Source organism: Ipomoea triloba, chromosome 11 (genome assembly GCF_003576645.1).
Source record: "Ipomoea triloba cultivar NCNSP0323 chromosome 11, ASM357664v1".
Classification (NCBI taxonomy): Eukaryota; Viridiplantae; Streptophyta; class Magnoliopsida; order Solanales; family Convolvulaceae; genus Ipomoea; species Ipomoea triloba.
The window spans coordinates 11,069,514-11,097,467 of NC_044926.1; the positions used below are offsets into that span (position 1 = coordinate 11,069,514).

General features: G+C 32.9%; 3 protein-coding genes and 2 long non-coding RNA genes across 8 annotated transcripts; 3 read left to right on the plus strand and 2 right to left on the minus strand.

Moving 5' to 3' along the window:
- Positions 1-4,467: 4,467 nt before the first annotated feature.
- Positions 4,468-5,969, minus strand: LOC115996309 (ribulose bisphosphate carboxylase small chain 8B, chloroplastic-like). The gene is made up of 3 exons (XM_031235507.1): positions 5,726-5,969; positions 5,477-5,611; positions 4,468-4,821 (listed from the first exon to the last, which is right to left on the minus strand). Exons 1-3 carry the CDS (start codon positions 5,897-5,899, stop codon positions 4,594-4,596), a joined length of 537 nt encoding a protein of 178 aa, XP_031091367.1. The 5' UTR covers positions 5,900-5,969; the 3' UTR covers positions 4,468-4,593.
- Positions 5,970-10,381: 4,412 nt separating this feature from the next.
- LOC115997317 (ABC transporter B family member 25-like) lies at positions 10,382-15,700 on the plus strand. The gene is made up of 17 exons (XM_031236857.1): positions 10,382-10,574; positions 10,880-10,951; positions 11,267-11,302; positions 11,391-11,465; positions 11,544-11,668; positions 11,913-12,012; positions 12,099-12,270; positions 12,371-12,489; positions 13,027-13,137; positions 13,310-13,454; positions 13,594-13,726; positions 14,158-14,233; positions 14,311-14,376; positions 14,517-14,624; positions 14,748-14,855; positions 14,931-15,128; positions 15,202-15,700. Exons 1-17 carry the CDS (start codon positions 10,515-10,517, stop codon positions 15,397-15,399), a joined length of 1,902 nt encoding a protein of 633 aa, XP_031092717.1. The 5' UTR covers positions 10,382-10,514; the 3' UTR covers positions 15,400-15,700.
- Positions 15,701-19,133: 3,433 nt separating this feature from the next.
- On the plus strand, positions 19,134-22,975 carry LOC115997061. The gene is made up of 4 exons (XR_004093686.1): positions 19,134-19,264; positions 19,384-21,186; positions 21,275-21,326; positions 22,692-22,975. It is a non-coding gene; the product is annotated as an uncharacterized LOC115997061 (long non-coding RNA).
- LOC115997060 lies at positions 19,917-22,697 on the minus strand. 3 transcript variants are annotated; one of them, XR_004093685.1, is made up of 4 exons: positions 22,046-22,697; positions 21,777-21,919; positions 21,612-21,688; positions 19,917-20,022 (listed from the first exon to the last, which is right to left on the minus strand). It is a non-coding gene; the product is annotated as an uncharacterized LOC115997060 (long non-coding RNA). The 3 variants fall into 3 exon arrangements; XR_004093683.1 differs by lacking the exon at positions 19,917-20,022 and having other exon boundaries at positions 21,415-21,688; XR_004093684.1 differs by lacking the exons at positions 19,917-20,022; positions 21,777-21,919 and having other exon boundaries at positions 21,415-21,688.
- A 2,327-nt stretch (positions 22,976-25,302) lies between the features above and the next one.
- On the plus strand, positions 25,303-27,936 carry LOC115996846 (protein SPIRAL1-like 1). 2 transcript variants are annotated; one of them, XM_031236277.1, is made up of 3 exons: positions 25,303-25,440; positions 26,489-26,780; positions 27,691-27,936. In XM_031236277.1, exons 2-3 carry the CDS (start codon positions 26,514-26,516, stop codon positions 27,772-27,774), a joined length of 351 nt encoding a protein of 116 aa, XP_031092137.1. In that variant the 5' UTR covers positions 25,303-25,440; positions 26,489-26,513; the 3' UTR covers positions 27,775-27,936. The 2 variants fall into 2 exon arrangements, with proteins under 2 accessions (XP_031092137.1, XP_031092139.1); XM_031236279.1 differs by having other exon boundaries at positions 25,423-25,440; positions 26,484-26,780.
- Positions 27,937-27,954: the final 18 nt, after the last annotated feature.

Here is a 27,954-nt window from a genome sequence, read left to right on the forward strand (position 1 = left end):
CTTTTTAGTTTATGTTGTTCTTACTTTATTATTGATAATATATGACTTGTTTGTCTATAATTATCTTAAAAAAATCAATATGTAATATGACTTATGTAATTATATTATTACTAAAATAAATATGGGAAAAATTAGAAATAATTTAATTATAATTATAATTATTATAAAAATAAATTCAACGACCAATGTCTAGTTTAATTATCATAATAATTATTAGACAATTATTAATAGTCAATTACACTAATATATGTGAAATTATACTTTTATAACTTAAGTATATTCATGTTCACTGTATCGCATTTAGTTTTTTCTTCCTCCTTGATAGTTGAATGAATTCATTGTAATTATTATAAATAATCTAACAACACATGTTTAATTAATTTTTTTAAAGTTTAAATAATTTAAATTTTTCAAAAGGAAAGTGTAATTAACTTTCTTAAAAGTTTTTTTAAAATAATTTTTTAGTCAATTAGTAATGTCATTTTCCTTTCCAATTTGCCTTATTTCCATTTCTTTTTTCGTTTAGAATATTTTTATATTTTCAATCAATTAGTAAAATCAGTTTTCTTTTCCATTTTATCTTTACTATTGTTTGGGCGGAAATTTCACAAAGGATTATTTTATATTCATTGATAGTAGTATAGATATAGAAGTATAGATAAGTATTTGAATTATTATATTATTATTGATGTAAATAATAATTAATAAATTATTTTTTCTTATAAAATTAGGCCGAATTTGTTTTCATTATTCTCACAATTATAATGGTTTAATTATTGTCATAATTTGGTAAATAAAATTTTGTTACCAATTAAACTTTATTAATTTTTTTACCAATTAATTAATAATATTAGTTTGTGCAGTATAGAACACATCCAGTATAGAACAAAATTTTAAGAACAATTTACCAATTAGCTTATTGCTATTCACTCCTCTGGGAGCCTTTAACGATCCAAAATCTTTAAATTTGAACATGGGTTTGTAAATGGATGCAAGTTCCCTAAGGAAGATCATGAAATTTAAAAAATCAAGCAAAAAGCTGAAAAAACTCAAAAAAAAAAAAGAAAAAAAAAAGGCAACATACTAACAACATAAAAAATGCATAACAATAAATACAAAATAAAGCAATATGACCAAACATGACCATGATTTTGTTCCTATTAAATAAAACAATACAAAATTGAGCAATATTAAATAAAACAATATCTTGACTGCAACAACAGAATTTGCATATTTGAAGGTGGAGAGGTCTGGAATAATTGCACTGCGTTTTGCATTTCTCTTTTAATATTATTCTATTGTTTATACGAATTGTATTGGAATTGTAGTATAGGAATTATATTGTTTTAATATTATTCTATTATTTTAATTGTTTTAATGTACAATATTTTGGGCGGGAAGGAAGATTTCGTTTTGGAGGATTTTGTTTTTATATATATAAAGATATAAAGATTTTGTAGTATTGGATTTTGTGTTTTAATAGCAAATTTATTTTATACGAATTGTATTGAAATTGTAGTATATGAATTGTATTGTTTTAATATTATTCTCTACAATATAGGATTAGGGATTTATATAAGGTTGTATCTTATTACAATAGAATTGTAGTATGATAGGAATTGTAATGTAGAATTGTGATACAATAGGAATTGTAGTATAGGAATTGCATTGTTTTAATATTATTCTATTGTTTATACGAATTGTAGTATAGGAATTGTATTGTTTTAATATTATTCTATTGTTTTTATATTATTCTATTATTTTAATTGTTTTAATATACAATATTTTGGGCGGGAAAGAAGATTTCGTTTTGGAGGATTTTGTTTATATATATATATTAATATATAAAGATAAAGATTCATTTGGTGATCAAATTGGTTGAAATTGAAAACTAGGGACTACATTGATAGTTGGCAAACAATTGAGGGACCAAAATGGTGATTAACTTAGTCAAAATAAATTTTCACCAATTATTAGAGCTAATGATTTAATTCATTATACAAGTTGCTAAACATAGGAATTTAAGTCCCAAACTCCTTTTAAATTTTTAGACTGAAACTTTTCATAATCACATTTACAGAGTTCACTAGTACAAAATTGAACAACCGCTATACTTGTACATGACTTTTCGCGACACTTGTACAAATGTAGCAGACGTTGGAGTCGTAGAAAATCAAATTAAAGCTTTCATCAACACTTGTAACAAGTGTCGCGGATTCCTTTTTTTTTTTTTTTTTACAAGGATATTCGCAACACGTTTTAAGTTGAAAGTGTTGTGGATACCCCATCTTTTATAAAAAAAAAATAATAATAAAATATGCATACAGTATTTTAATTTCCAAATCAGTCAAATGAAAGTCGTGACCTCAACGATCCAATATCATTTTGATTTCCAGATCAATCAACTAATATAGAAATGCACAAAAAAGAGAATGATTATTGGTCTGTTTACAGACCATGAGACAAAGACGAATAATTGAAGAAAAGGGCATTCGAAAATTAGAGAAAAACCTCTTCAGATAAATGAGCAGTACATTTTCAAAATGAAAGAAACGAAAAAAATTAAAATTAATTATTTTTACCCTAATATATTTGTCCAATATAAATAATTGCAGTCATGCTCCCAATGAGATTTGAACACTTGATGTCAACATGTTTGTAATTATTTATTTTGGACATATTAATGAAATATATTGGTGGTAAAAATAATTAATTTTAAATATTTATAAGATAATAATATATGAGTTGGAATATAAATATCATGATATATCAATAATAATGTTAGCACCACGTAAGCTAAGTTAATGGTAATATTAACACCGTTAATTATTATCCTTAATTGTATCACGTTTTTAAAGTATAAGGACTAAATTAAACAAAATAAAGATACAAGGACTAAATTGAATAAAACGCGATAGTACATGGATCTCATAAGTACTTTGTCCATGTGGGCAGGGGCAAAGCCAATTGGGGCAGTGGGGCAGCTGTCTTCTCCCCTAACCCCACCCCTTTATATATATATGTATGTTTATATATACATATATAGCATTAAATTATATATAAAACCTATACTTATGTATAAATTGTAAATATTTTGAATAGTTAGTTGGTTGAACTTTAACTTTGATGTTATTATGTTATTTATGTCACAGTTCAAATCTCACTAGCAACACTTTTCCTTATTAGTTTATTTTTTATGAATCATTCAATTAACAAATTAAATGCTCTTTTAGTCTATTTTTTATGAATCAATTTAATTAACATTGCCAAAGGCCTTGCGATCGAGCGTCATAGCCGTGGCTTCTCAAATGAGAGGTCTCAGGTTTGAACCGAGTCAATAGTACTAAAAAAAAAAGTAATATACAGGTTTATATTATAGTTCATTGTATTCGAATTAGAATTAATTTAGAAAAACTTAAAGTTGATCGATCTAACTAAAAAAAATTAAAATTGAAATGTATTTATGAAACATAGTGTTTTTTCTATTCAAATTATTTTATCTAATTGATTAAATTTTATATTTTGTCATAAATAGTTTTACAATTTCACCTCACTTAAGTATATTTTTGGCTCTGCCGCTAACTATATCTATAATCTATCAAAACATTCTATTGTAATTTATAATGTATTTTGTATTTGAACCTTATTATGGATGTTTGATAGTTTGTTATTGACATTTCTAACATTATTTAAACTTCGCCACACTCAGTGGCGAAGCCACACCCCACTCCCCCACCTCATATAATGTATATATATTAATTATACCAATATTTAAATAAATGTTAAGTCATCTTAGATGGCGAGACCATTATTTCTATTTAATATGAAATGATCAGTTGTTTAAATTTGCAACACTTAGTTTAGTTTTTCGAATTTTCTAATACCAATAGTGAGAATTTTAATTGGATTTTTTATTTGTAACATTGTGGCTTCTTCTTCTTCTTCTTTTTATTTTTATTTGTAACATTATGGCTTCTTTTTTTTCCTCTAATATTAATAGTGAGATGAGTGAGTTTTTTATTTGTAACATTGTGACTTCTTCTCTTTTTTATTTATATTTTTTCTTTTTAAATATTAATAGTGAGGTGAATGATTTATAATGTGTTTTTCATTCAAACTATTTTATCAAATTAATTATGTTTTATATTTTGTTTTAAGTACTTTTTTTTATCTTGATGTACTTTTTATTTTTTATCACTAGTCAACCATATTTATGACTCAGTATCTAAATGTTTCATTTTTTTTTTCAAAACATCTAGTTAGTTTTAATCTTTTGTCCCCATAGGAGAAAATTTCTGACTCCGCCGAACTTAGATAATTTTCTTGATCTGCCCTTGCAAGTGGGCTGTCCATCCAAATTTATGGTTTTTTTTTTTAATTTTTTTTTTAATGTTAGCACTTAGCAGGAAGTTTGGTTCTGAGAAACCATATTGGACTGTAATTGTGAAATGTTGGTACTGTTTCAGATTTATCATCCCGAATGAATTTTCCTTTTATATGGTAACCATTCAATAATCATACATCGTATATATCAGGAAATGGAATGCATATAAATATATATGTGATGATTTGATGATGAAATGGATGTTCTAATTAATCATGGGGCTTGTATGCAATGAACATGATGCACTGGACTTGGCGCACGTTATCGAAGCCGAGAATTCTAACCCATGAACCCGGGTATGCCTTTTTGCACTCCTCCAGCTCCGCCACCACTTGGGTCGCATCCGTGCACCCGAACATCGGCAGCTTCCACATCGTCCAGTATCTTCCGTCGTAGTATCCCGGTGAACTGTGGCATTCACGGTATACGAATCCTTTCTGCACAACTAGCCTCAAATTCAATATCATATATAACAACTTTTATCCAAGACTTAGTTTAAACACACTTAGGGATATTCACAATTTCAATATGGATTGAGTTTTTTTTTTTTTTTTTTTTGATAATATATAATGGGTGATAGATGAGTCGGGGTAGGTTTTAAGTGTTGATCGTGCTCACGTTTCACCCCTAAGCAATCATTGTTGTTGCACTTTTCGTCCTTTTATTAACTTTTTATGTTCACTTTTCGTCCATAAGTTATACTAAAGTTGCAAATTCCGTCCCTATGTTTTGTTAGTAAAAAAGACAAAAAGTGCAATAACAATAATAACTTATGAACGAAAAGTGAGCATGACCAATCATTAGGGACGAATTCTAATTTAGGGACGAAAAGTGCAACATTTTCATTTAGTTATTATATATATTTGAATATTTGATAAGATAATAAGTTATGGATAACCGTAGTGGGCACTCACATCCGATGGGATGGATGTAGGTTTTAAAAAAGTCCATTCAATGCAGATCGCGAAAATGAGTGGATAAATTATAAGGTGAGTAGGTAGTAAATGTAGTGCACCCGACCCATTATCATTCCTAAACAAATTGGAACTGTAATTATCCAAAAATAAATAAATAAATAAAAGAATCTTTGACCTCAGTCTCGAATTCCAAGCAAGGAACCCATCCATTGTTAAGCAGGTACTCCACTTGTTTGAGCAATTGCTCAGTGCTCATTGTAGGCAGGTATGACAGGGTCTCGAACTTCTTCTTGCCGTACGGCGGCCAAACCTGCACGTACCCATATATATAAATATATATTTATTAATTATATATATGTACATCAATATATTGCTCATTAGTATCATCTTGAATTGTAAGTGATAATGTTTTATGAGTGTATACCTGCATGCATTGTACTCTACTGCCGTTGGTTGCTATGGAAGTAAAGTCGGCGGATTTCCTAGTGACGGGGAATGAGGCGGTGGACTTGAGACCGGTGAAAGGTGCGACCATGTTGGCTTGGGCAGCGGTGGCGCGGCTAGCAATGGCGGTGGAGGAGAGGACTGAGGACGCCATTACTGCCGATGATCGATATATATATTCTCTGCGCTAGCTAGCTGCTAAGTTAGTTCGCTACTTTACTTTGTAATATTGGTGGTGATCATTGGGATGCTGAGGCTTGCTATATATAGCCATAAGGTGTCACATGAGTCCAATCTAACGGGCGACGTTGAATCAACCTAATCTTTTAGGAACCACGACCATTGGATTTCTGTGGTTCTTGACATCACAACCTTAATATCCACATCAAGGCAAATGTATTGATATAAGCCACCACAAAAGGACTGCCACGTGGCTAGCTTGTCTTTTTTTTTTTTTTTTTTGGCTGTACCTAAGTTTCCACTGTAGTCTGTAGAACACTATGACTAATTCTCTTGCTGAATTGTAGGTACCTCTATTTGGTGGGACAATTGACTTGGAGATTTAAGGCTGTTGCGTATCAAAGCCAAAGATCGAACCTTTTAGTTAATGATGGATGAGTCATTTTCACTCAACCACACCCCAGATTTGTGGCTTGTACGTGACGGTAAATATGTGTTACCGATATATTTTGAGTATTATTAGTATTAGTGTTGAGTACAATATTGATTACAATGCTCAGTAAAATAGTAAATTTCAGTCCAGTAATGTTGTGTGTGTCAGAAAGTGTCCCCCTCCTCTATAACAAGGCTCTTCTTATACTTGAGGTACAACGACTCTTTGTGACTTGTAATAGTTATTCAATGATGGTCAGCCTTCAATGGTAGTGGAGCTGTTGATAATGATGGTGAGAAGTAACTCCTCTTCAATGTGCTGACCACTCATCTTCAATGTGCCACCTTTGTATAACAGGTGACCGTTGTTGCCTTCGGGTCAGTGCTGGTGGTCCGGGTCTAATGCTGATGCCCAATTATCCTATCACCAGTCCCCCACTCCCTAGCCAACGAGAGTGGTTGAGGTGGTTTGGGAGTAATAACGTGTGTAAAAATTATTTTTTTTTTCGAACGGCAAGAGAATTATAGCCGAGGCGAGGCCGATGCCTCTGCCAATTTTTGGCCGAGATCAGGCCTCGGCCAATTGTTCACATTAACATTGATGGTTTTGTGACCCCGGGGTGGTCACTCGGCGGGCCAACACAACCGATTGAATCAACACAACGTAGAAATAAACAAATAAAAACAAGAGTAAGACACAGTATTTTGATGTGGAAACCAGAAGGTAAAAACCACATGCCTTTTTGAGCGGTGCTAAGCCGAAATTTCACTATTATTGTATGGTATTTGTACATGTCTGTTTTGCTTCTCTCTTTTCTCACGTTACAACTCTCCCCCCTTTCCTTCTCCTTGAGTCTAGCTTATGTAGCAGTAGAAATGGGTGGAAGAATAACTAATAATAAATGGTAAATAAATGTCGTAATTATTTGGGGGTTAGTGGGATTTTATGAGTATGTAGCTAATATGGGAAATAAATGGGACATAATGGAGCTTAAATTGGAGGTTATTTAGGAAAGGTAACAGAAGGATAATTAGCTAGGGAGCCAAGACTGCTTGATCGCTTTCCGAGTGCCGACTGCTGATTGTCGAGTCCGAGGCCCGACTGTCTTATTGGGTGGTACCGACCGGTTATCTAAGTTCGGTATCTATCAAACATGTTAGTTACTATTTAGTGAACTTGTTTTACTAGCAAGTACAAACATGTCCGCTCTTTGTATCACATATGTAATAGCATATGACTCACTATATCTAAATTGATAAGTTAGACAATATATATGTTAGTCTTGACGGAATTCTAATGTTGAATTAGAATTCATATAACTTAGAACATTTTGCAATGTTTGAAGAATCCTTGTTAGGGATGTAAATAGAGAGATTTTTTGCATCCCTTGCAAATTAATATGAGAAATGGGGGACAAAGTCAAGCCCGGGTACGTACGAATGGGTATATGTTCTACCATTGCCCTTACCTTGCCTAGTTTACATCTTTAATTGAAGGTTTGATTGCCCCTTCGGGGACATCCGATAAAAATGGAATTGAAGGTTTGATTTATAATAGAGTTTATTATTGAAATGGTCTCTCGACTATTGTGAAATTACCAATTTGGTCCTCGACAATTTTTTGTGCCCAATTAAGTCATTCGACTTTGAAAAGTTAACCAATTTGGTCCTCCGTTTATGTTACCGTTAAACATCCGTTAAATCGGGACCAAATTGGTAATTAATTTTTACTAAAATGGTCCCTTGACTATAGCAAAATTACCAATTTGGTCCTCGACAATTTTTTGTGCCCAATTAAGTCATTCGACTTTGAAAAGTTAACCAATTTGGTCCCGATTTAACAGATGTTTAACAAAAAAATAAACGGATGAGGGATGACCAAATTAGTTAAATTTTTCAAAGTTGATGGATTTAATTGNCAATTAAGTCATTCGACTTTGAAAAGTTAACCAATTTGGTCCTCCGTTTATGTTACCGTTAAGCATCCGTTAAATCGGGACCAAATTGGTAATTTTGCTATAGTCAAGGGACCATTTTAGTAAAAATTAATTACCAATTTGGTCCCTTGACTATAGCAAAATTACCAATTTGGTCCCGATTTAACAGATGTTTAACAAAAAAATAAACGGATGAGGGATGACCAAATTAGTTAAATTTTTCAAAGTTGATGGATTTAATTGGTCACGAAAAATTATTGAGTACCAAATTGATAATTTCACAATAGTTGAGGGACCATTTTGATAATAAACTCTTTATAATATTAGCAAAGTAGGAGTAAGAAGGGGGAGATTGCCACTTGTGACTAAAAGGATGTTGGTAATTTAACAAAAATTTTATTAATGGTATGTAAATATCACTTGTTGCCATTAGCAAATTTTAAAAATTTTTTAATATAAAGAATAGGGTATAGTTGAAATACCATTTTAGGTAGGGAAAATGGCATCTTTAGTCCCTGAGTTATAGGGGTAGTGTAGACTCAGTCTCTGAGTTATGGCTGTATGCGAGTTTAGTCCCTCAGTTATTCGCAAAGTGGCGAGTTTAGTCCCTGGCCATTAAATTTGACGAAAAAATTTAAAAATATTCAAAATTTGAGGGGTAAAATAGGAAATTCACATTTTATTATTCTTCTTATATCAAAACCACTTTTACAACATTATTTTTCACTTCTTAGCCTAATTATTTTCAAGATTTTTCATTTTTAAAAGCATTTTAATAACTTTCAAATGACTTGTTAGGAACCTGACTCTCGTATAACACACTTAAAACTTAGCACAAACAAAGAAATGCATGATCATTGTATTTAGGTGTATGAAACACACTATCCTAACAAGTTTTTATCTTTTTACTAAGCAACAAAGGTAATAAAATTAAAACTTTTGAGATTTTTTTACACACTATCCTATCTCAAAAGTTTTAATTTTATTACATTTGTTGCTTAGTAAAAAGATAAAAACTTGTTAGGATAGTGTGTTTCATACACCTAAATACAATGATCATGCATTTCTTTGTTTGTGCTAAGTTTTAAGTGTGTTATACGAGAGTCAGGTTCCTAACAAGTCATTTGAAAGTTATTAAAATGTTTGTAAAATTGAAGAATCTTGAAAATAATTAGGATAAGAAGTGAAAAATAATATTGTAAAAGTGGTTTTATATAAGAAGAAGAATAAAATGTGAATTTCCTATTTTATTCCTCAAATTTTGAATATTTTTTAATTTTTTCGTCAAATTTAATGGTCAGGGACTAAACTCGCCACTTCGCGAATAACTGAGGGACTAAACTCGCATACACCCATAACTCAGGGACTGAGTTTACACTACCCCTATAACTCAGGGACTAAAAATGTAATTTTCCCTTTTAGGTATTATCTGAATTATATATATATTTATCATAAAAATTATCAAATTTAAAAAGGTTATTATTGGTGTCCAACAAATTTACTTTTGTTCTGTATTCATTTTTTTATTAATGAGCGTTTAAAAATTGATATTTAAATCCATATCAAACAATTATCAATGATAAAATTATAATTAGACAAAAACATAATCGGATCTCGCAGCTGACAAATTTAAGAACCAAAAAGAAAAAAGAAGAGGGAAGGATCTCAAAATCTTGAAATCAAATTCCAAAAATTATAAGGAGTTAATTTTTTTGTCCTAAATTTATAGGTGATAGTTCTTTTTTATTAGAATATCTTTATCTGGACATGTATTATTGTAGCATAACTATTTTTAGTCTTTTATCAATAAAAGTGTTGAAATGTCGTTAAAACTAAAATTAAAAGTGAATGTTAATGATAAAAAGGATTTAAATGGATTGCAACCTATAAATTTATAACATAAAGTATTTTGAAGTGTTGGTGACACAAGCACTTACGTCTCACCTCATGTCTTCATGTCTCGGTCTTTTATTATTAGCATTATCATTTTTTATTTTTGAAGAAGAGGAAATGGAAGACTAGATTGTCGTTTCCAAGAAAGTCCTAACAAACTGACAAATATTTTGCTGTTAACAGTGAACCCATTTTCCATCAACCACTCGTTCTTCCGACTTCCAACCCTTATGGAACTATTGCAGACTTAACATATAAGTATACCCCTCCCAGTCCCTCCTTCACTCTCAGACTTCGAAGTCTTCTTCTTGAAGGTGCAATTCATTCATGGACAGAATGCATGGGCATGGGCTTGGCAGTGAGAGAGCTCCTCTCCTCAACAAACAAGTAATTTTTTTTAATTTTTTTAAAATTTTTTTACAACCACTTGAGTACGTGGGATATATAGTTTCTCTTTTCTCGTATGTGAATTGTATACTATTCAAGAATTTGCACTGCTAATCCTATTGAAGGTGTGGAAACAGCCAAACAGGCACTTAGGTGGTTTTATGTATAGGAAATTTGGGTGCTTGGCATGTGTTTGATAATATTCTTTGCCGAAATTTGTGTGTCTTGATATGTGTCACGTACTCATGCCTTTGTGTGGGAACTATAATCTCCATGGTTAGCCTGATTTTATCTTGTTTTAATAGGCAGGGGGAAAGAGACATGATTCACTGGAGAATGGTCAGCTCACTGACCTTGAGCATGGAGATGGAGCGCCGGTAATTTGAAATTTCATCACTTTTTCGGTTTTTGAATGACGAGGGAAACCATAGTCACTGCCCCGAGGGTGTGCACGGGTAAACCCTGCTTTGTGACCTTAGCTGGCAAAGGACCAGGTAAACCAGCCTAGCTTGTCCATAGTTGACCGGCTCAAACCAAAGAGGCTGGAATTCGAACTCGTGACCTTGTGGTTACAAGTTTGTATCCTTAGTCAACTTGGCTGGGGTTACCCCTACTTTTTCTGTTTTAGTGTTATGTGTAGATGACCAGTGCAGTATATAAGGAGCTAACTTTGTCTTGAACGTAACATTCAGGCACCAAATGTGGGATTTGGCCGAGTGCTTTCACTGGTAAGTAATTGGGATTGTGTACTCTAGCTAATGAGTTTTTTATTATACAGCTTAAATGTGTAAAGCTTCTTAACTTGTTCTTTAACAGGCTAAACCTGAAGCAGGGAAGTTGGTTCTTGCAACAATAGCACTCTTGGTTGCATCAACGTCTAGCATTTTGGTTGTAAGTAGACAATCTCCTTCCACCCCGAAAGCACACGGATTTTAGAATTTTCATTCAATTGAAATGTTTGTTTTGCAGCCAAAATTTGGGGGAACGATTATTGATATTGTTTCAAGGGATATCCAAACAGATGAACAGAAATCCGAAGCTTTAGGAGCTGTAAAAAGCACCATTCTAGAAATATTTTTGGTTGTCGTAATTGGGTATGCCCTTTAATTTGGTTGAATTAGATACATGCCTGAAATTTTGATTCACTTGCTGGTACCCCCTTTTCATGCCTGCAAAAACTCTTAAAGAAATGTCTTTTGTTATTGTTTTGAGGGTTCAATCCAACCTCAAAGCATCCAAAAGTATATCAATTACTTTAACTAGTCAAAGCTGGACTCTCATCCACTTCAATCATTATAGCTAGCATTAATGGAGTTAACAACATTTTGCTTCTTTCAGTTCTATCTGCACAGCGCTTCGTGCATGGTTATTCTCTTCTGCAAGTGAAAGGGTTGTGGCTCGCTTGAGAAAGAACTTGTTCAGTCACCTTATTCACCAAGTAATGATTTCTGTTTGTTTCTGGTTACCGTGTATCTCTTATCTCCAACCTATAAAATGTTTTGAAAAGGTTCATTCTTTATGTAGGAGATAGCCTTCTTTGACGTGACTCGAACTGGGGAACTCCTTAGTAGGCTCTCTGAAGACACCCAAATCATTAAGAGTGCAGCGACAACCAATCTTTCAGAGGCTCTTCGGAATTTTTCTACTGCATTTATTGGTCTAGGATTCATGTTTACAACATCATGGAAATTAACACGTAATTGCTATGGAGCTTTTTAAGCAGGGATAGCTTCTTTTTGTTTTGTTTTCAAAATCACATCTATTCATGTTGTCTCTTTTCATCTTCTATGATTCAGTGTTGGCTTTAGTAGTTGTTCCACCCATATCAATTGCTGTACGCAAATTTGGTCGCTATATGCGTGAACTCTCCCATAAGACTCAAGCAGCTGCAGCAGTAGCCTCATCAATTGCTGAGGTTAGTTGCTCCACTGATATTGATACTATTGCATCTAATTTGGAATATAACTTGTACCTTCACCATGTATTCTCAGCATACTGACCTTGATATTCTAGTGCATTTTCTAGTTAGCCATAAAAAAGCATAGTAAATTTATTATCATTGCTGAATGTTAAAGCCTTGTAACCATGCTAGCAATATTGAATGCTAGCATCATTTTCTTCAAAAATGAGTTATTGCCATTAGTTGGTGCTAAGGAACTTGACTAAGGTTTAGCTGTAAATAGAGGTTAATGCTTTTGTGTTTGATCATCTGCACTTGGAATATGTTAATTCTGGCAATAAACCAAGAACCCTGCTCTTGTTTTATTGTATTAAAACATGAAATCAAATCACTTCACAAATTTGCTGCCCAATTTCATTACATATTTTGATTAAGCATATTTTTAATCGGGTTACTAATAATTCCAAAACATTTATAATGATTATCACTATTAGTTGGTACACTTTTTTCTGTTAGTGTTTGTAATAAAATCTGCTGATTGCTGTTGTTTAGGAAACTTTTGGCGCAATACGCACTGTTAGATCTTTTGCACAAGAAGATTATGAGGTATCACGGTACTCAGGGAAAGTGGAAGAGACTTTGAACCTCGGACTTACTCAGGCTGTAAGTTCCTTAACATTAAACCCCACTGCTCACACAATGGGGAATAGAAAATGAAATTAGAGAGAGAGAGAGAGAGAGAAAGGACTAGAAGTTTTTTAAAGAAAATTCTGTTGTAAAAGCCTTGTGTGCCGTGCTAAGAATAAAACCCATCGTTTGATGCTTTTTTCTGCAGAAATTAGTTGGTCTTTTCTTTGGAAGCCTAAATGCAGCATCAACATTATCAGTTATTATTGTTGTACTTTATGGAGCTACTTTGGCCATTAATGGCTCAATGACAGCGGGAGCTCTGACATCTTTCATTCTTTATAGCTTAACTGGTGAGCAGTCTTTGGTATTCTCTTCTGCTAAATGTGTAATCAATTTAACATGGTAAATACACCAAAATGTACAGTTCAAAGTTGATTAAATGCAATTGTTTGTTATTAGTATATAACGTGATTTTTTCCCCGCCTGCAGTTGGATCTTCGGTATCTGGACTATCTGGATTATACACTGTAGCAATGAAAGCTGCAGGAGCAAGTAGGCGAGTTTTTCAGCTCTTGGATCGTGTCTCATCTATGCCTAAATCAGGAAATAAATGTCCTTTGGGGTAAGTTCTAGTCCTTCTAAATTCAGTACTTGGCGGTTCTTTCCACATTTTACACAACTACTAGCTGAAACTAGGTTGCCTTGTCCAAAATAGAACTGTTTTTGTATGTAATATTACTTGTATGCCTAGTGCCTACGCATTTTTGATTATCCATGCTTCCAGATTCCTTTGCTCTGTTTGCGAACCATCAAATTGAATAAATTGTTTATAGCCAATATTTCTGTTTATAACAAGCTCTTTCTGTTCCACTTTCCAAATTGTCAATTGTGTAGTAAAATTTATTCACCCTTAAATACAACATAACAAGCAAGTGTTTGTAGCCAAATCTTTCCACACATGATGTTTATAGGCAATAAGAAGTACTTAGAAAGTGTGTGTTTATAGCCAAATCTTGCCACACGTGATGTTTAGTTGATTGTTGTACGTCACAGAGATCAAGATGCAGAGGTAGAATTAGATGATGTCTGGTTTGCCTATCCGTCCCGTCCCAACCATATGGTCCTCAAGGTGATCAGCATTTCTCTTCAGACATCATATCTTTGTTGTGATATAATGTTATGCTCACTGTATTCCTATGGTTTTAGGGTATAACATTGAAATTACAACCTGGGTCAAAGGTTGCACTGGTTGGTCCAAGTGGTGGTGGCAAGGTAATTTCTTACTCCATTAAATGTCTGTATGATAGTGTCATGCCTGTGTAGAGGATACAATGAATTTGCACACACTTCTGGTCGTTAAATCATAAAAACACAATATAAGGAGGTGGATATGACACTATTCTTTGTTGCAGACTACAATAGCAAACTTGATTGAAAGGTTTTATGACCCTGCCCAAGGAAAGATCTTGCTGAACGGGGTTCCTTTGGTAGAAATCTCTCATCAACATTTACATCAAAAGGTAATTATGGTACTACGATATCTCCTTGAAGAATACTCTGTGCTCTAGAGGAAACTTTCTACTAAGTAGTTTAAGATTTTGTAAATTTAATAGTTTTCCAAAAATGCTACTTCAAAACTGCAGGTCAGCATTGTGAGCCAGGAACCAGTTCTTTTCAATTGTTCAATTGAAGAGAACATTGCATATGGCTTGGATGGCAAAGCAAGCATGAGTGATATAGAAAACGCAGCTGTGAGTTTCAACCCCGTTCACTCATAGTTCCCTTTAAGATATACCTTTGACATTTTCTACGTTATTTGCAAGCAGAAAATGGCAAATGCACACGAGTTCATATCAAATTTTCCTGAGAAATACCAAACGCATGTGGGAGAGCGTGGATTACGGCTTTCAGGTGGTCAAAAACAGAGAATAGCAATTGCGAGAGCTCTACTGATGAATCCAAGGGTTCTTCTTCTGGACGAGGCCACAAGCGCCCTTGATGCCGAAAGCGAATATCTTGTTCAGGTATATTCTCCACAAAATACAGATTTATATGTTGTTGGAGATCCCCATTGTAATAATCTTGGAGTGGTTGCAGGATGCCATGGATTCTCTAATGAAAGGGAGGACAGTACTTGTGATAGCTCATAGGCTTTCAACTGTCAAAAGTGCAAACACAGTAGCAGTGGTCTCTGATGGGCAGATAGTTGAGAGTGGGAGTCATGATGAGCTTCTCAGCAAGGATGGCATTTATACAGCACTAGTGAGGAGGCAGTTGCAGGCTCCCAAAGACTGATAAAAATGGCACTACCTTCTAGCTGTTGTTTTGTGGAGAAACAACTGAATTGGCAATTCTTGTTTTAGTTTTCTAGCAAACTCTAGTTTGACTTGAACTCTCTGTTTTTTTTTAGTGCAAAGGAAACAAATTTGACTAAATGTTGTTGTACCTTTTACTTTATCATAAAATAGTGGGGAAATTTAGTCAAGTCTGTCAAATTAATAACTTGGTAATCACAAAATTATAAGTTTGATTGCCAATAGCGATCTATTGACCTTCTTGGTTTGAGTTGATCAGTTACGGATAACATTAAGTTGATTTACATTTTTATGATCTTTTACACAGACTATGAGGTTTACTCAATGCATATCCTTAAGTAATGAATTGTGTACTAAACAAAAAGTTTCTCTTTTTAAGTAGAACAACAAAATTTTCGATATTGTTCAAAATGGTATGTCAATTCCAATATTTTATTCGTTTCACATGTATGTTAATCTCATTCGAATCATGTTCCCTTAAAAAATCTTTTCGTTTTCTGTTTTTTTTTTTTTTTTTTTTCATTTGTACCACAGAAGAATATTGATTTCCAAAACAAAAAAAAAATCATCAAAAATATTTGGGAATAAGCCCTTAAACTTTACACAAAAAGTCAATTAGGCACCTAAACTTTTAAAAAGTGTAATTTAATCCTTTAACATGCCAAATTGAGACAATGAAGCCCAAGAACCGGTAAATGACCTGTTATTACAGGTCATTTAACTTCAGGCGAAAAAATCTGGCGACGGCTCTGGCGGAACGCAACCAAAAGGTTGCCTTCTCTAGCGAGGGAGAACATTAAAGGTCTCCTTCGCCCGGAGAAGGCGACCTTTTGGCCGCCTTCCGTCGGAGATGGCGACTGGCAACGGCCTCCACTTGAAGTTAAATGACCTGTAATAGCATGTCATTTATCGGTTCTTGAGCTTCATTTTATTAATTTGGCATGTAAAAGGGTTTAATTGCACTTTTTAAAAGTTTAGGTGCCTAATATAATTGACTTTTGGTGTAAAGTTTAGAGGCCTATTTGACCATTTTTTCAAAATATTTTATTGAGGTCAAATTTATTTTGGTTATATACGCTATTGCGAAAATAGATCTAGGCGCCCGCCTGGACGCTAGGCACCCTAAGACCGTGGCGATTTCCGTCCTAGGCGACCGGCCGCCTAGCGCCTAATTTGGGACTCGGCCGCCTAGCACCTAACTCGGTTGAGTTAACTCGTCCATTTCGATTGAGTTAACCGAGTTAATCCGGTCGGCTCGGCCTTGCTAATTTTTTTCATTATATATATATAATGTGTGTACTAATCTAGGACGTTTGATTGTTGATATGTACGGCTATGATTTTGTTTCATATTTTGGTGGTTTTTTAATATATATTTTTCCCGCGTGGGGTGTTTAATTCTAGTTTTTTTTTTTGTTGGGGGCATTTGGGGGTCTTAACGTCTTGTAATTTATTCTCTCTCCTAACATTAATTTCACGCGTGTAACGTTTGTATCTCTCTCATCTATGTGTCTCTCGCGAATGGTCCTGCGTTTTTATTCAATCTCCTTCAATCGCGAAGCTCTGGGTTCGTTCTTCCGTCTCTCCAACAACGCAGATGGTACTGGATAGGGACCACGGTTGAGGCAAGCGGCGGTGACTTGATAAGTGCTAAAGATGCATACTTTTATTGGTCATTTAGGGGTTGTGTTGTGCTTATTTAGAGTCATTTGTGGTTGATTTATGATGGAAATGCTTAGAAATGTGCTAATGTGTTGAAAAACCCTATAAATGTCTACATTTTAGTGTTCTTGAAGGTTTTGAGCATAAAAGATGACATATGGGCTTGAATCGGAGCATCCGAAAAAGAGTGCAAAGTGAAAACCTTCAATGAAGTCATCCACAATCGTGGAGAGCTCGTGGTGTGGGAACAGAATGCACCCACGAGCTTCGCCATGTTTGTGGCGGAGCAACTTTCATGAAACATGTATTGCGTACGAGCATACGCCAACTTGTACGCCAGTCATGAATTCTGCGCCTAGGCACCGACTATGCCACCTAGTCGACCAATTAACTATTGTTTTTTTAATGGGTTATTTTACATAAAACAACATCATTTTGAGCAAAATAACCCTAAATTGTACAAACTCTAAATATTTTTTAGGTTAATATTTAATATTTTAGTATTAACTATTAAAGTATTATATAGTTTATAATTATTAGTCTTTAAAAACAAAAAAATACTAACAAATTTTTAAAAAATAAAAAATACTCGGGCGCCTAGGCGCCGGTTAATCCCCGCCTAGGCGTCTTAGGTGCTAGGCGCTCCCCGAGCGTCCGAAAAGCGCCTAGCGATTTTTTCAACTATGGTGGACCATAAATAAAAAGTACATTTTTAAAATATACTAAAAGTACATTATTTTTGTACATAAAGTACGTCATTTTATAGTATATTATTTAAGTACTGAAAGTACATTATTTTATATATACTATGAAATAATGTATCTTCAGTATACAAATAATGTATTTTTAGTATAATAAAAATGCACCTTATATTCATGGTCCACACATAGCTGTGCGGACCATGGTCCACCCAATAATTTGCCTCCTCGAAAAGGAAAGCAATTTTAAATTTTAAAATAGAACCTCTTTTATTGTGACGAGGGAAATAAGTATGCTTTTATATGTACATAGATTATTACTATTACTAGTATGCCACCCGTGCGATGCACGGACTAAAATTTAAAAACATATATTTAATGTTGTATTATTGCAAAGAATTAAAGTTGTTATATATATTTTACAATATAAGGAAGAATGAGGTTAATTAACAAATGTTATTGTTGTTCATTTAGTATTATAATGGCATTGTGACCATAATCAATAAAATAACACACAATAATAAAGGTGGATAATGATATTTATATCACAATATATAAACACATTATTGACTACAATTAAGATGATAATATTTCATTATATATTAAACTTACAAATTCTTAAAAATTTCCTTGTATACAACATTTGACGTTGAAGAACAATAATCTCCATTCTCATTAAGAATAACAACTTTACGATCAATGGGGTTGTTCACTCTCGATAGCACCACATAAAGTTGACCATGAACAAAAACACGTTTCTTTAAAAATAGTCCAACGATAGACAGACTTTGGCCATGACTTTTATTTATCATCATTGCATAAGACAACATGAGTTGAATTGTCTCATTTCAAACTTAAAAGGCAATCGAGGATCAGAAGGTGTCATTGATAATCTTGGAATCAAAACTCGAGGACCCATATAGTAATGACCAAAACTCGACTTTCTGACATCACTTTATCTTCAACAATATGATTTCCCAATTTAGTAATGATCATTCTCATACCATTAATAGTACTAATGATAAAACTAATAATAATAATAATAATAATAATAATAATAATAATAATAATAATAATAATAAAGTGTAACCATAATAATAAAAATAAAATAATAATAATACTAATACTAATAACAAAAGCTAAAGCTAAAGGCTTTGTGGTACACTCCCATGTGGAAGGGAGTGGGTTCGAGCCTCAGTGGAGGCATCTGTTGACTCTTTGTGTTTCAGTAGGTTGAGGACCCAAAAAAACAATAATAACAAACACTAAAAATAAAAAGTATAATATTAAAAACAACAACAACAACAACAATAATAATAATATTGCTAATGGACTGAAGCCCATACATTCGCCCCAGCCTACCCGACACAACCCCATTATTCTCTCTCAGAGCCTCTCTCCGTCGAATCCTCACAGTCTCCTGCAATTTCCTCTTCCCCAAACCTAAATAGAAGCCATAAACCCCGTCCCACCATTCAAGCAAAAAGTGAGTTCAAATATCTCAGAATACACGATTTCGAACATGCAGTAATTTTTAATTTGATTTTCTTCAAATTTACTTACTTAACTATGTAATAGCGAAAATCTAATCTATGTTTTTCGCAGAAATACGTACCCGAGGCCAAAGAAGAAGAAAAACATCTAATAGCAGAGATTCGAAGTCTGATTATTGCTAAAACATACAAATAAAGAATATCGGCTGAAAAGATAAGTGAATTCCAATGATTTAAACTATATTTTTGTTGGTCTGTTTTCTAGATGATGATTACGCTTAATTTACATCTTTGATTAACAGTTGATTGTTTTTTATTTATTAATAATTAATGATATGAAACCCTAAATCATTTATATTACACATACGCACCTAAGTCTAAATAGAACAACTCATCGTGAATGAACAATTTGAAATTCAAATTACTCCTGAAAATAGAAAAAAAAAACTACACCTACTGAACACATAAGTAAAATCTTCAATTTTTTTTTAAATTTTTACTAACTGTGTTTCTCTTTTATCAATATACTCCGTATATATACATCTTAATTCATTTGTTGTCTTATATATTAATTCCTGTCAGTAGTGTTATTTACTTGAAAATTTTATTTATACTATATACAGTAATATAAAATTCTTTTCATACCTTTATTTGAATGACCATACTTTCTTTTGCAACAAATGGTGGTAGATTTTTCTAACTTTCTCATCTTTCTTTGAGTTGCTGCCTTGCGTGAATAGTCACAGAGAACCTGAAGTTTGAAAGTAGCCTTTAAGTTTTGGATGTTTATTTATATAGAAGCAATAGCACTTGATTACCTTACTAAAGCACTATTCTATTCATGTAAAGGATTACTATTTTCTGGACTTGTGTTAAAGGAGTGAATTACTTTTTTATTGGGAATGTAACAGCTATCTGATATTTGATTTCAGTTTTCCATATCTTAACTACTACTTAGTTTGTAAGATCAAATTTTTAGTTCAAATTCATACATGAAATTCTGATTTTGTTATTTGCAAGTGAGTGTACACATGTTTTTTGATAGATAGGGGGAAAGTATATCTCTTCAAACAGTAATGAATTCAAGTAAATGACATGTATTTTATAGTTTGCTTGAAATTGAATTTCCTCTCTATTAGGAATGCAAAAGTTTACTGATATTCAATCTCAGATTCTTCATATTGGTTAATTAGTTAATATTTTGTATGATCAACCTCTTCTCTGAACTAAATTCATGAATTAACAAAATCTAACATAGTCCTATTTTTTCCATCTAAATTCTATATATATTTTTTAAAAGTTTATAAATTTTTTTCCACATATGCCTCACTTTGAAAGTAAAGTATATGTCTTAGTTTTTGTTAAATACACACTATTAAAGATTCACAAAAATTTGTAATACTGAAATACTACATTAGAACGAATTCATATCTGCCTTGTATTCTAATATATTCTTAACTGATAATTTCATCCCCAATCAAATTACTTATTAATAACTTCATAAGTTGTAATTACACAATTACATTTTCATAGATGATTAAGTTTGAAATCACAACATATACTAACATTGTGAGTAGAGATCATTATTTACAAATTGTTCTTTGACTTGTATTCTTTTTTTCCCAGTTTATAAGTTCATGCCAGGTTAATTTAGTTATTAATTAGAACTACATTTATTTATTGATTACTCTTTTTATTTAATGATTTACTAATATACATTAGTAATTTAATAAGTTCTCCGTTTGAATACATAGCATTTATTAAACTATATTATAATTAGCCACATATTGATAGTTTCACTCTACAATTAGCCACATAGTGATAGTTTCACTCTTTTTTTAGGAAGAAATAAAACTGGTGCTAGAACTGATTCTAATCCAACAATTGATACCAGAGGCAAAGCAAGATTAAATAGGTAAATTTAATTTCATATAGCGCAAAAGCTTTTGAAAATTAATTACAGTTATCACATTCTCAATTAATACTTAATTTTCTGATTGCAGATAAGGTTCTGAATTGAAGATGTGCATTCTCAAGTATAATCACAGGAAAAGGGTATGTATCCCTAAAACCACCTCATAGTACTGTTTAAATAGAAACATGAATAGATAAAAATTGGAAATAGAAATAGGGAAAGAAAAAGTAGCAAAAGACAATATTCATATATATTGTCCATAAAGTCCCAAAACAGAATACATACTTTGTACATAGAACAAAGTCTAGTTATATTAGAGTAAGATAACATAGAATTAGAGCTAGCATCATATTTTTTCTAACTTGATCACTGAAGTCTTAATTCTTTTAGGATCTTCAGACTGATTGAACTCATCCATTACTGACCTCTTTAGTGTGCTCCCAACACTTCCAGATAAACCACCTCATCAAACCCAACCATTTCAAAGTCAGCCAAACCAATCCTGTAAATAAGAAAACAATAATTGAATAATAGGCATAGTGTTATTCAACTTTTAAAAAAAAACAATATAAATCTGTAAGTATCTAAACCTCCTGGTTTTGATCTGTGATATGCACTTCAGGTCCCATATTCCCACAATATTTTGAAACAACATCTGCATCCTTACACACCCCTAACACCACAAATTCGGAGAGCAGAATGTTCATCTGCTCTTTATTTCTTCATTGAAATCCTATACAATACAGGCTTTCCCACTAATAGATTGCAACTCAGATGGAACCCAACCATGAGGTCTCTTTAAAAAAAATAGATTAGGAAAAAAAAGTACATATAGTTTAGTAAGTAGGACATATCTCACCTCAGCATACTTCTCTCTAAGAGATGAAGCTAAAACACCAACCAAATCATTGCATTCCTTATCCCAAATCAGCAAAGGTGCATCACATGTACTGTCCATCTCACGAACCACTACCCTATACTTCACAGTTCCCTCATGCCAGCTATGGTCACACTTAGAACAGGACATGTGATGCACCTATGCTGATTTGGGATAAGGAATTTAGAATGTAAGAATAGGCATCAACTTGTGCTTGAGTTTTATTGCTATTATGATCACAGGTGTCAATGGTAGGAGTATTGTCTGGTATGATGTTGAAATTCCCCCATTCACCCCTCCTCTTCCACCAAAACAAATGAGAAACAAAAATAAATATTTATGTAATTCTAACCCCATAAAAATATATAAAAAAAAAGGGAGAATTATTACCTCTTGTTTGCTGATTTTTTCTCTCCTTGGCTTTCTTGGCATCAATGTAAATGTTGGATTTCACTGCTGGGCATGTAGTATTTATAGGATATTTCCTACCAAAATTTACCACTAACCTGTTTTATAACTACCACTAACCTGTTCATCATGAAATAAGCCTTCAATATTCTTTAAAGTAAGCCTTCAATACTCTTGAAAGTAAGCCTTCAATACTCTTGATTCATTTTGTTGTTTTCAGGCACGGCAGGGGTGAACTCGAATTGCATTGGGCTCAACCTGAGTTATGAAGCAGAGCTGTGTGTATCAGTGATTTATGTGAATGGTGCAATGTAATTGTATGTATATATATACCCAAAAAAGTAGCATAGATACAACGAAAGTAATCATTAGGTTGTGGCTACTGCCGTGAACCTAAATAGGCCTAAAGAGCAGTAATCGTTTCCTAAGAACGCCATTAAATGTAGATAAGAACTAATACACCGATTAGATTAAATATAACCATAAAAAGATAAGAAATAGAAATAGACTCCTATTTAATCTGAATGATTACAAATGACAAAATAAATACAATAATTAACTTCAACTAATGACAGAAAAGAATTCAAAATATTAGTAATGATTTCAATCTCATCCAATGGTTTAACTTATCCGAGACGTTTGATAGAACCAAAGCATTGGAAATCGAAATCTCTTTGCTCATATTATAGGTATTAGCATTTAAAGGGTCGAAACTTCATCCCTAAAAAAAGAAAAAAAAAATAAAAATAAAAACAAAATCTAAATTGCTTGGGCGGGAGAATGGAGCAAATCTATTAGCCAAATCCCCTCTCTTTATTATAATAAGAGATTATTAGAAACACTCATTATTCTTTACATGGTAGTATCATACTTTCTTAATTTTTTTCAGTCCAAAGAATCAATGTTCTCAGCACGAGGTTCGATTATGTGACCACACATTTAAAATGGCAAGTACCATTACACTACATAGTAAGTTAAAAAAGACAAAGTAATTAAAGACATATCATATGTAAAATTATTGAATGACATCTTAGTCATTTTTTTATATTATTTTGTAATAATTAATCGCTGAGGTTAGCAGACTCATATTTTGCCATTGAAGTGTAGGTAAACTTCAAAATTATTTTGGTTTCCAAGTTCACTAAATATTACTACTAGTTAAAATAATTATTACGAAGTATAAATTTAATTGTACTTTAGTGTTTCCATGTCAATTAGTTGTAAAGTGAGTCTTCAATCCATCACTTTCAATTTATATATCACTATATAAAGAAAGAACAATGGTACTATCTAGGGATGGCAATGGGGCGGGGTGGGTGCGGGGGATATATCACCCGCCCCCGCACCCGCATTCCCAACCCACTCCCCGCACCCGCACCCGCGCGGGTAATGAAATTTCTACCCATCCCCGCCCCCGTGGGGATTTTGCGGGTGCGGGTAATACCCAACCCGCAACTCTAATTATTAATATTACACTTAAATCTAATAAAAAATGTATACTACAATTCTAATTATCGCATGGATTCTTTTTATAAGTTTGAACATAACTCTAAAATTTAATAAGAGCCAATGATGTTAGTCTTTAATTGAAACTAAAATTGTGTTAGTAGTATAAGTTCTATAAGTGTTTGCTCATTATGTTATTAATGTTGTTCCTTTTCAATTTTCATAAACAAAAAAATAAGACAATGAGATGATAATTCAATTGAATCCTTGAGGCACTAGCTCATAAAGAAGTTTAATTCATTATTCCTTTTTAATTATAAAAGATACATAAACTTATATAATAAATGAATACTAGTAATACAAGTGTGTGAATATAAATAAATAAATAAATAAATATATATATATATATATATATATATATATATATATATATATATATAAAGTGCGGGTGTGGGTGCGGGGCGGGGATACCTCCCCCCGCACCCGGCCACATACCCGCGCGGGTTTACAAAATTCCCCCCATCCCCGCACCCATTACCCAAATTGTGCGGGTATTTTAAAACCCGTAGGGACGGGGATGCGGGTAACCCATAGGGTGCGGGTATAATTGCCATCCCTAGTACTATCATACTACCAATTGCATTTTTAATTTTCATTTACAACAAAACATCACAAAAAAAAAAAAAACATATTAGAGCATTGACTAATAAAAAAAAACTGATATGAAACAGTTTGCTCACTTAAAGAGAAGTTGATATAATAAACTGAATATACATATTATACGAGTAATTCACAATCAACCTCTACCATTTAGACCTCCATTTTACTTAAATGTTCTTTTAAGAATCTCCGTAAAAAAAAAATTAAAAAAAAACACACATAATAAAACATACATGTTATATATTTAGAAATATGCAATCAAACATATAAATATCACCATAGATTGATTATTTAGAAAGATAAATTTATGTTTTAACCAATAAATTAACATTTAACCTTAAAGCGGGAGACAAGTACATGCATGTTTATAAATCTTAAAAAAAAAACATTTTTTCATTAAAAATGACGAGAATTGTTACTCCGTATATATAAAGATTTAGTTGATAGAATTTGAGAAAATTTTATGAAATGACTAATATGTTCTTCAATAATTTAAAAGTTCAAAGTGCAATGTTAATTTTAATAGAATATGTTAGGAATGAATTAAAGTTATCAATTTATATATAGTTAAATGAAAAATTTGTATAGTGTAGCAATTCCTAGACTGAATTTATAATATCAATATAATTAATGGACTAAAATCTACATTTTCCCTTTTTATTATAATGCAAATGGGAGGATTTGGAGGAGTGAAAACAAAATGTATAAATTACAAAGAAAAGCCTATACCATTCGTATTTGCAAAGCAGTCCACCCATCACCGCAATCTTCCACTTTATCCTTTCCTCTTCATTCTTCAATTATAAGCACCCCCATCCCCCTTTCGCTTTCCACTCTCCAGTCTCCACAGATCTAAAACAAAGGTTCGTTCTCTGATTCTCTCTTTAGAATCGAACTGTTACTCTCATCTACGAATTTGCATTTTGATTTTCCGGTTTGATTCGTTTGTACTTTCGTTGTCCTGTATGTAGATCTCTATTTTGTTAAGCATCTTCCGTTTTATTTGGATTTGTTATTTATATATCAGTTTTTGCTATTTGGATATGTATTTTTGATGCTACGTTAAAATGGCAGCCACAGAGGTCAATATGTTTGTGTGCGAGTGTGCGCGCGCATTTTGTGTATTTTTTTAATTTGAATTTTGAAGATTGTGTTTGGTTACCTTACTACCGGATTTGATTCCGGTGGCGTAATGTGGACTTCTGCCATTCTCATATATGCATATGAGTTAATGGATTGAATCAGGATAGGGTGAGATGGATTTTCTGCCTCTACTTTTGTGTATAAAAATTCTCATCAAATAGATCTGAGTAGGTTGCTGGGAAAGTGGAAGGTCTGGAACTCTGAATCTTGTGGAGTACTGAATACTGAAATATTGTTCTAAGGCTCAAAATGTGTTGCAAAAGCATTTTCCAATGAAAAGGATCTCACATTCTCATGGATCTCATTTTCTCTCAATTTTTCTTTTGATAATTAAGCTTACTATCATAAGAAATTTGATAGGGACCTTTCATCTATAATGTAAATAAAATACTTTGGTTGGTGAAGTTTTTTTTTTTTGAAAACGGTTGGTGAAGTTATTTTAGCAATTATTATTACTTTTCAAATAAATGGCTTTTACCGGGTCTGTTGTAGCCAAACAACCCAAGAAACACCTAGCAAGGGCTAAAGGGATTTTTATTTATTTTTATTTACTTTTTAATTTATATATATATTTTTGGTGTGTGGTATCAATTGAGATAGTTTTGTTTTATTTAAATTTATTTATTGGTTGTTATTTTATATCATTTGTTTTCTTCTTTTATTGGAGAGTGATGGAAGGTATAGATTAAAAGTATGTATTTTCTTCCTCTACAACTGCTAAATTTTATTACACATCCTAAGGATATTGACTGGTGAATTTTAGTGCAGAAGTTTGCACTCAAGCCAGGGGATCATGGGTCGTGGAGTCAGTTTTGGTGGGGGCCAGAGTTCTCTGGGCTATCTTTTTGGTAGTGGTGAGCCTCCAAAGCCTACTATTAACAATGCTGAGGCTCCTCTGAATCAGGGGACAGCTGTTAGTGCTGGAACTCCACAGAAATCGGTTGCACCTGCACCAGCACCACCTGCAGATGCTACAAAACAGATACCAGCTGGGGTCCCCGGGAGCAAAACAAATAACTACTTCCGTGCTGATGGTCAGAACTGTGGGAACTTCCTTACGGTATGATGTATATTGTGTTATGTTTAAGCAGTATATTGATTTTTATTTGCTTCATAGCCTTGGCTACCACAACACCTTGTACTTCTTCGTCCCTCCCATAAAATAAAAGTATACATGCATGTTGAACTAAAAGAATTGCTAAGCATGGGCTTACTACAAGAAAGCCTTTCTTTAGATATACTAGGGGCTTGTGCTCGAAAGCTGTTCTTACTCAACAAGCACCTTTATTAGTAAGGTTGCTTGTTTCCACTCATTGAAGATTCTATCCTTAAGCTGTGAGTTTTTATCTGCAAATAAAAGTTTTCTTTTGGCTTTTACCTAATCTTTGGACCAAAGTTCAAATGGTGCTCTCTTATTTTATTTCCTTTGGCTCCACTGATAGAAGTGATAAACCACTTAGAACTGTTGACTGCTCCTGGACCATTTATTGTTCTTTATTTCAAAGCTTAAGTAGTTTATTAAAAAAAGGGAAAAGGGTCAAATAAGCCCTCAAACATTACATGAAAAGTCAATTAGGTACCTAAACTTTTTAAAGGTGCAATTAAATCCTTTAACATTTTATTTTTGTGCAATGAAGCCCAAAAACATTTTATAATTGACTTTTCTGGTAAAGTTTGAGGGTCTATTTGACCCTTTTCCCTTAAAAAAAAAAAAAAGATCACTCTGATTGGATGCTTTCATGGTTTTCTAAAGTGATCAGAAAGTGAGAAGTTGGGTCTTAGGTATTGTGGTTAGTATATTGTGAATTTGTGATGGAAGTCTGTCTTGTGAAGTATTTTATTCAGTAGTATGGAGTATGTTTTTATTTTTATTTTTTTTTACACTTTCTTGTAAATTAATGTTGTGTTGGTAGACCCATCTTGCAACAAAATATTGGTGAAATATGATGCCCGCCATCCTCACTTTGCAGGATCGTCCGTCAACCAAGGTCCATGCTGCACCAGGTGGAGGCTCCTCCCTGGATTACCTGTTTGGAGGTAGCAGCAGCAAGTAGTGCCTAGTTCATATCTAAGATGCGAATCTCTAAATCCTCCTGAAGTCTGGAGCAACCTCTACCCATTTGTATTTTTGGTTTGGCAGTGTGAATTTCCTGTTGTAAATCGACAAATTGTTGATAATCTTTCCATATATAATATTATTTGCATTTCTCTTAAAATTTTCCTTTTGGATAGTA

Coding starts and splice junctions, on each gene's coding strand:
- LOC115997317 (XM_031236857.1), top strand. CDS start 10,515: ATGGACAGAATGCATGGGCATGGGCTTGGCAGTGAGAGAGCTCCTCTC. Junction 10,575..10,879: donor CTCCTCTCCTCAACAAACAA/GTAATTTTTTTT, acceptor TTGTTTTAATAG/GCAGGGGGAAAGAGACATGA. Junction 14,625..14,747: donor ATCAACATTTACATCAAAAG/GTAATTATGGTA, acceptor TCAAAACTGCAG/GTCAGCATTGTGAGCCAGGA.
- LOC115996309 (XM_031235507.1), bottom strand. CDS start 5,899: ATGGCGTCCTCAGTCCTCTCCTCCACCGCCATTGCTAGCCGCGCCACC. Junction 5,612..5,725: donor GTAGAGTACAATGCATGCAG/GTATACACTCAT, acceptor GGGTACGTGCAG/GTTTGGCCGCCGTACGGCAA. Junction 4,822..5,476: donor GCTTGGAATTCGAGACTGAG/GTCAAAGATTCT, acceptor CTAGTTGTGCAG/AAAGGATTCGTATACCGTGA.
- LOC115996846 (XM_031236277.1), top strand. CDS start 26,514: ATGGGTCGTGGAGTCAGTTTTGGTGGGGGCCAGAGTTCTCTGGGCTAT. Junction 26,781..27,690: donor ACTGTGGGAACTTCCTTACG/GTATGATGTATA, acceptor CTCACTTTGCAG/GATCGTCCGTCAACCAAGGT.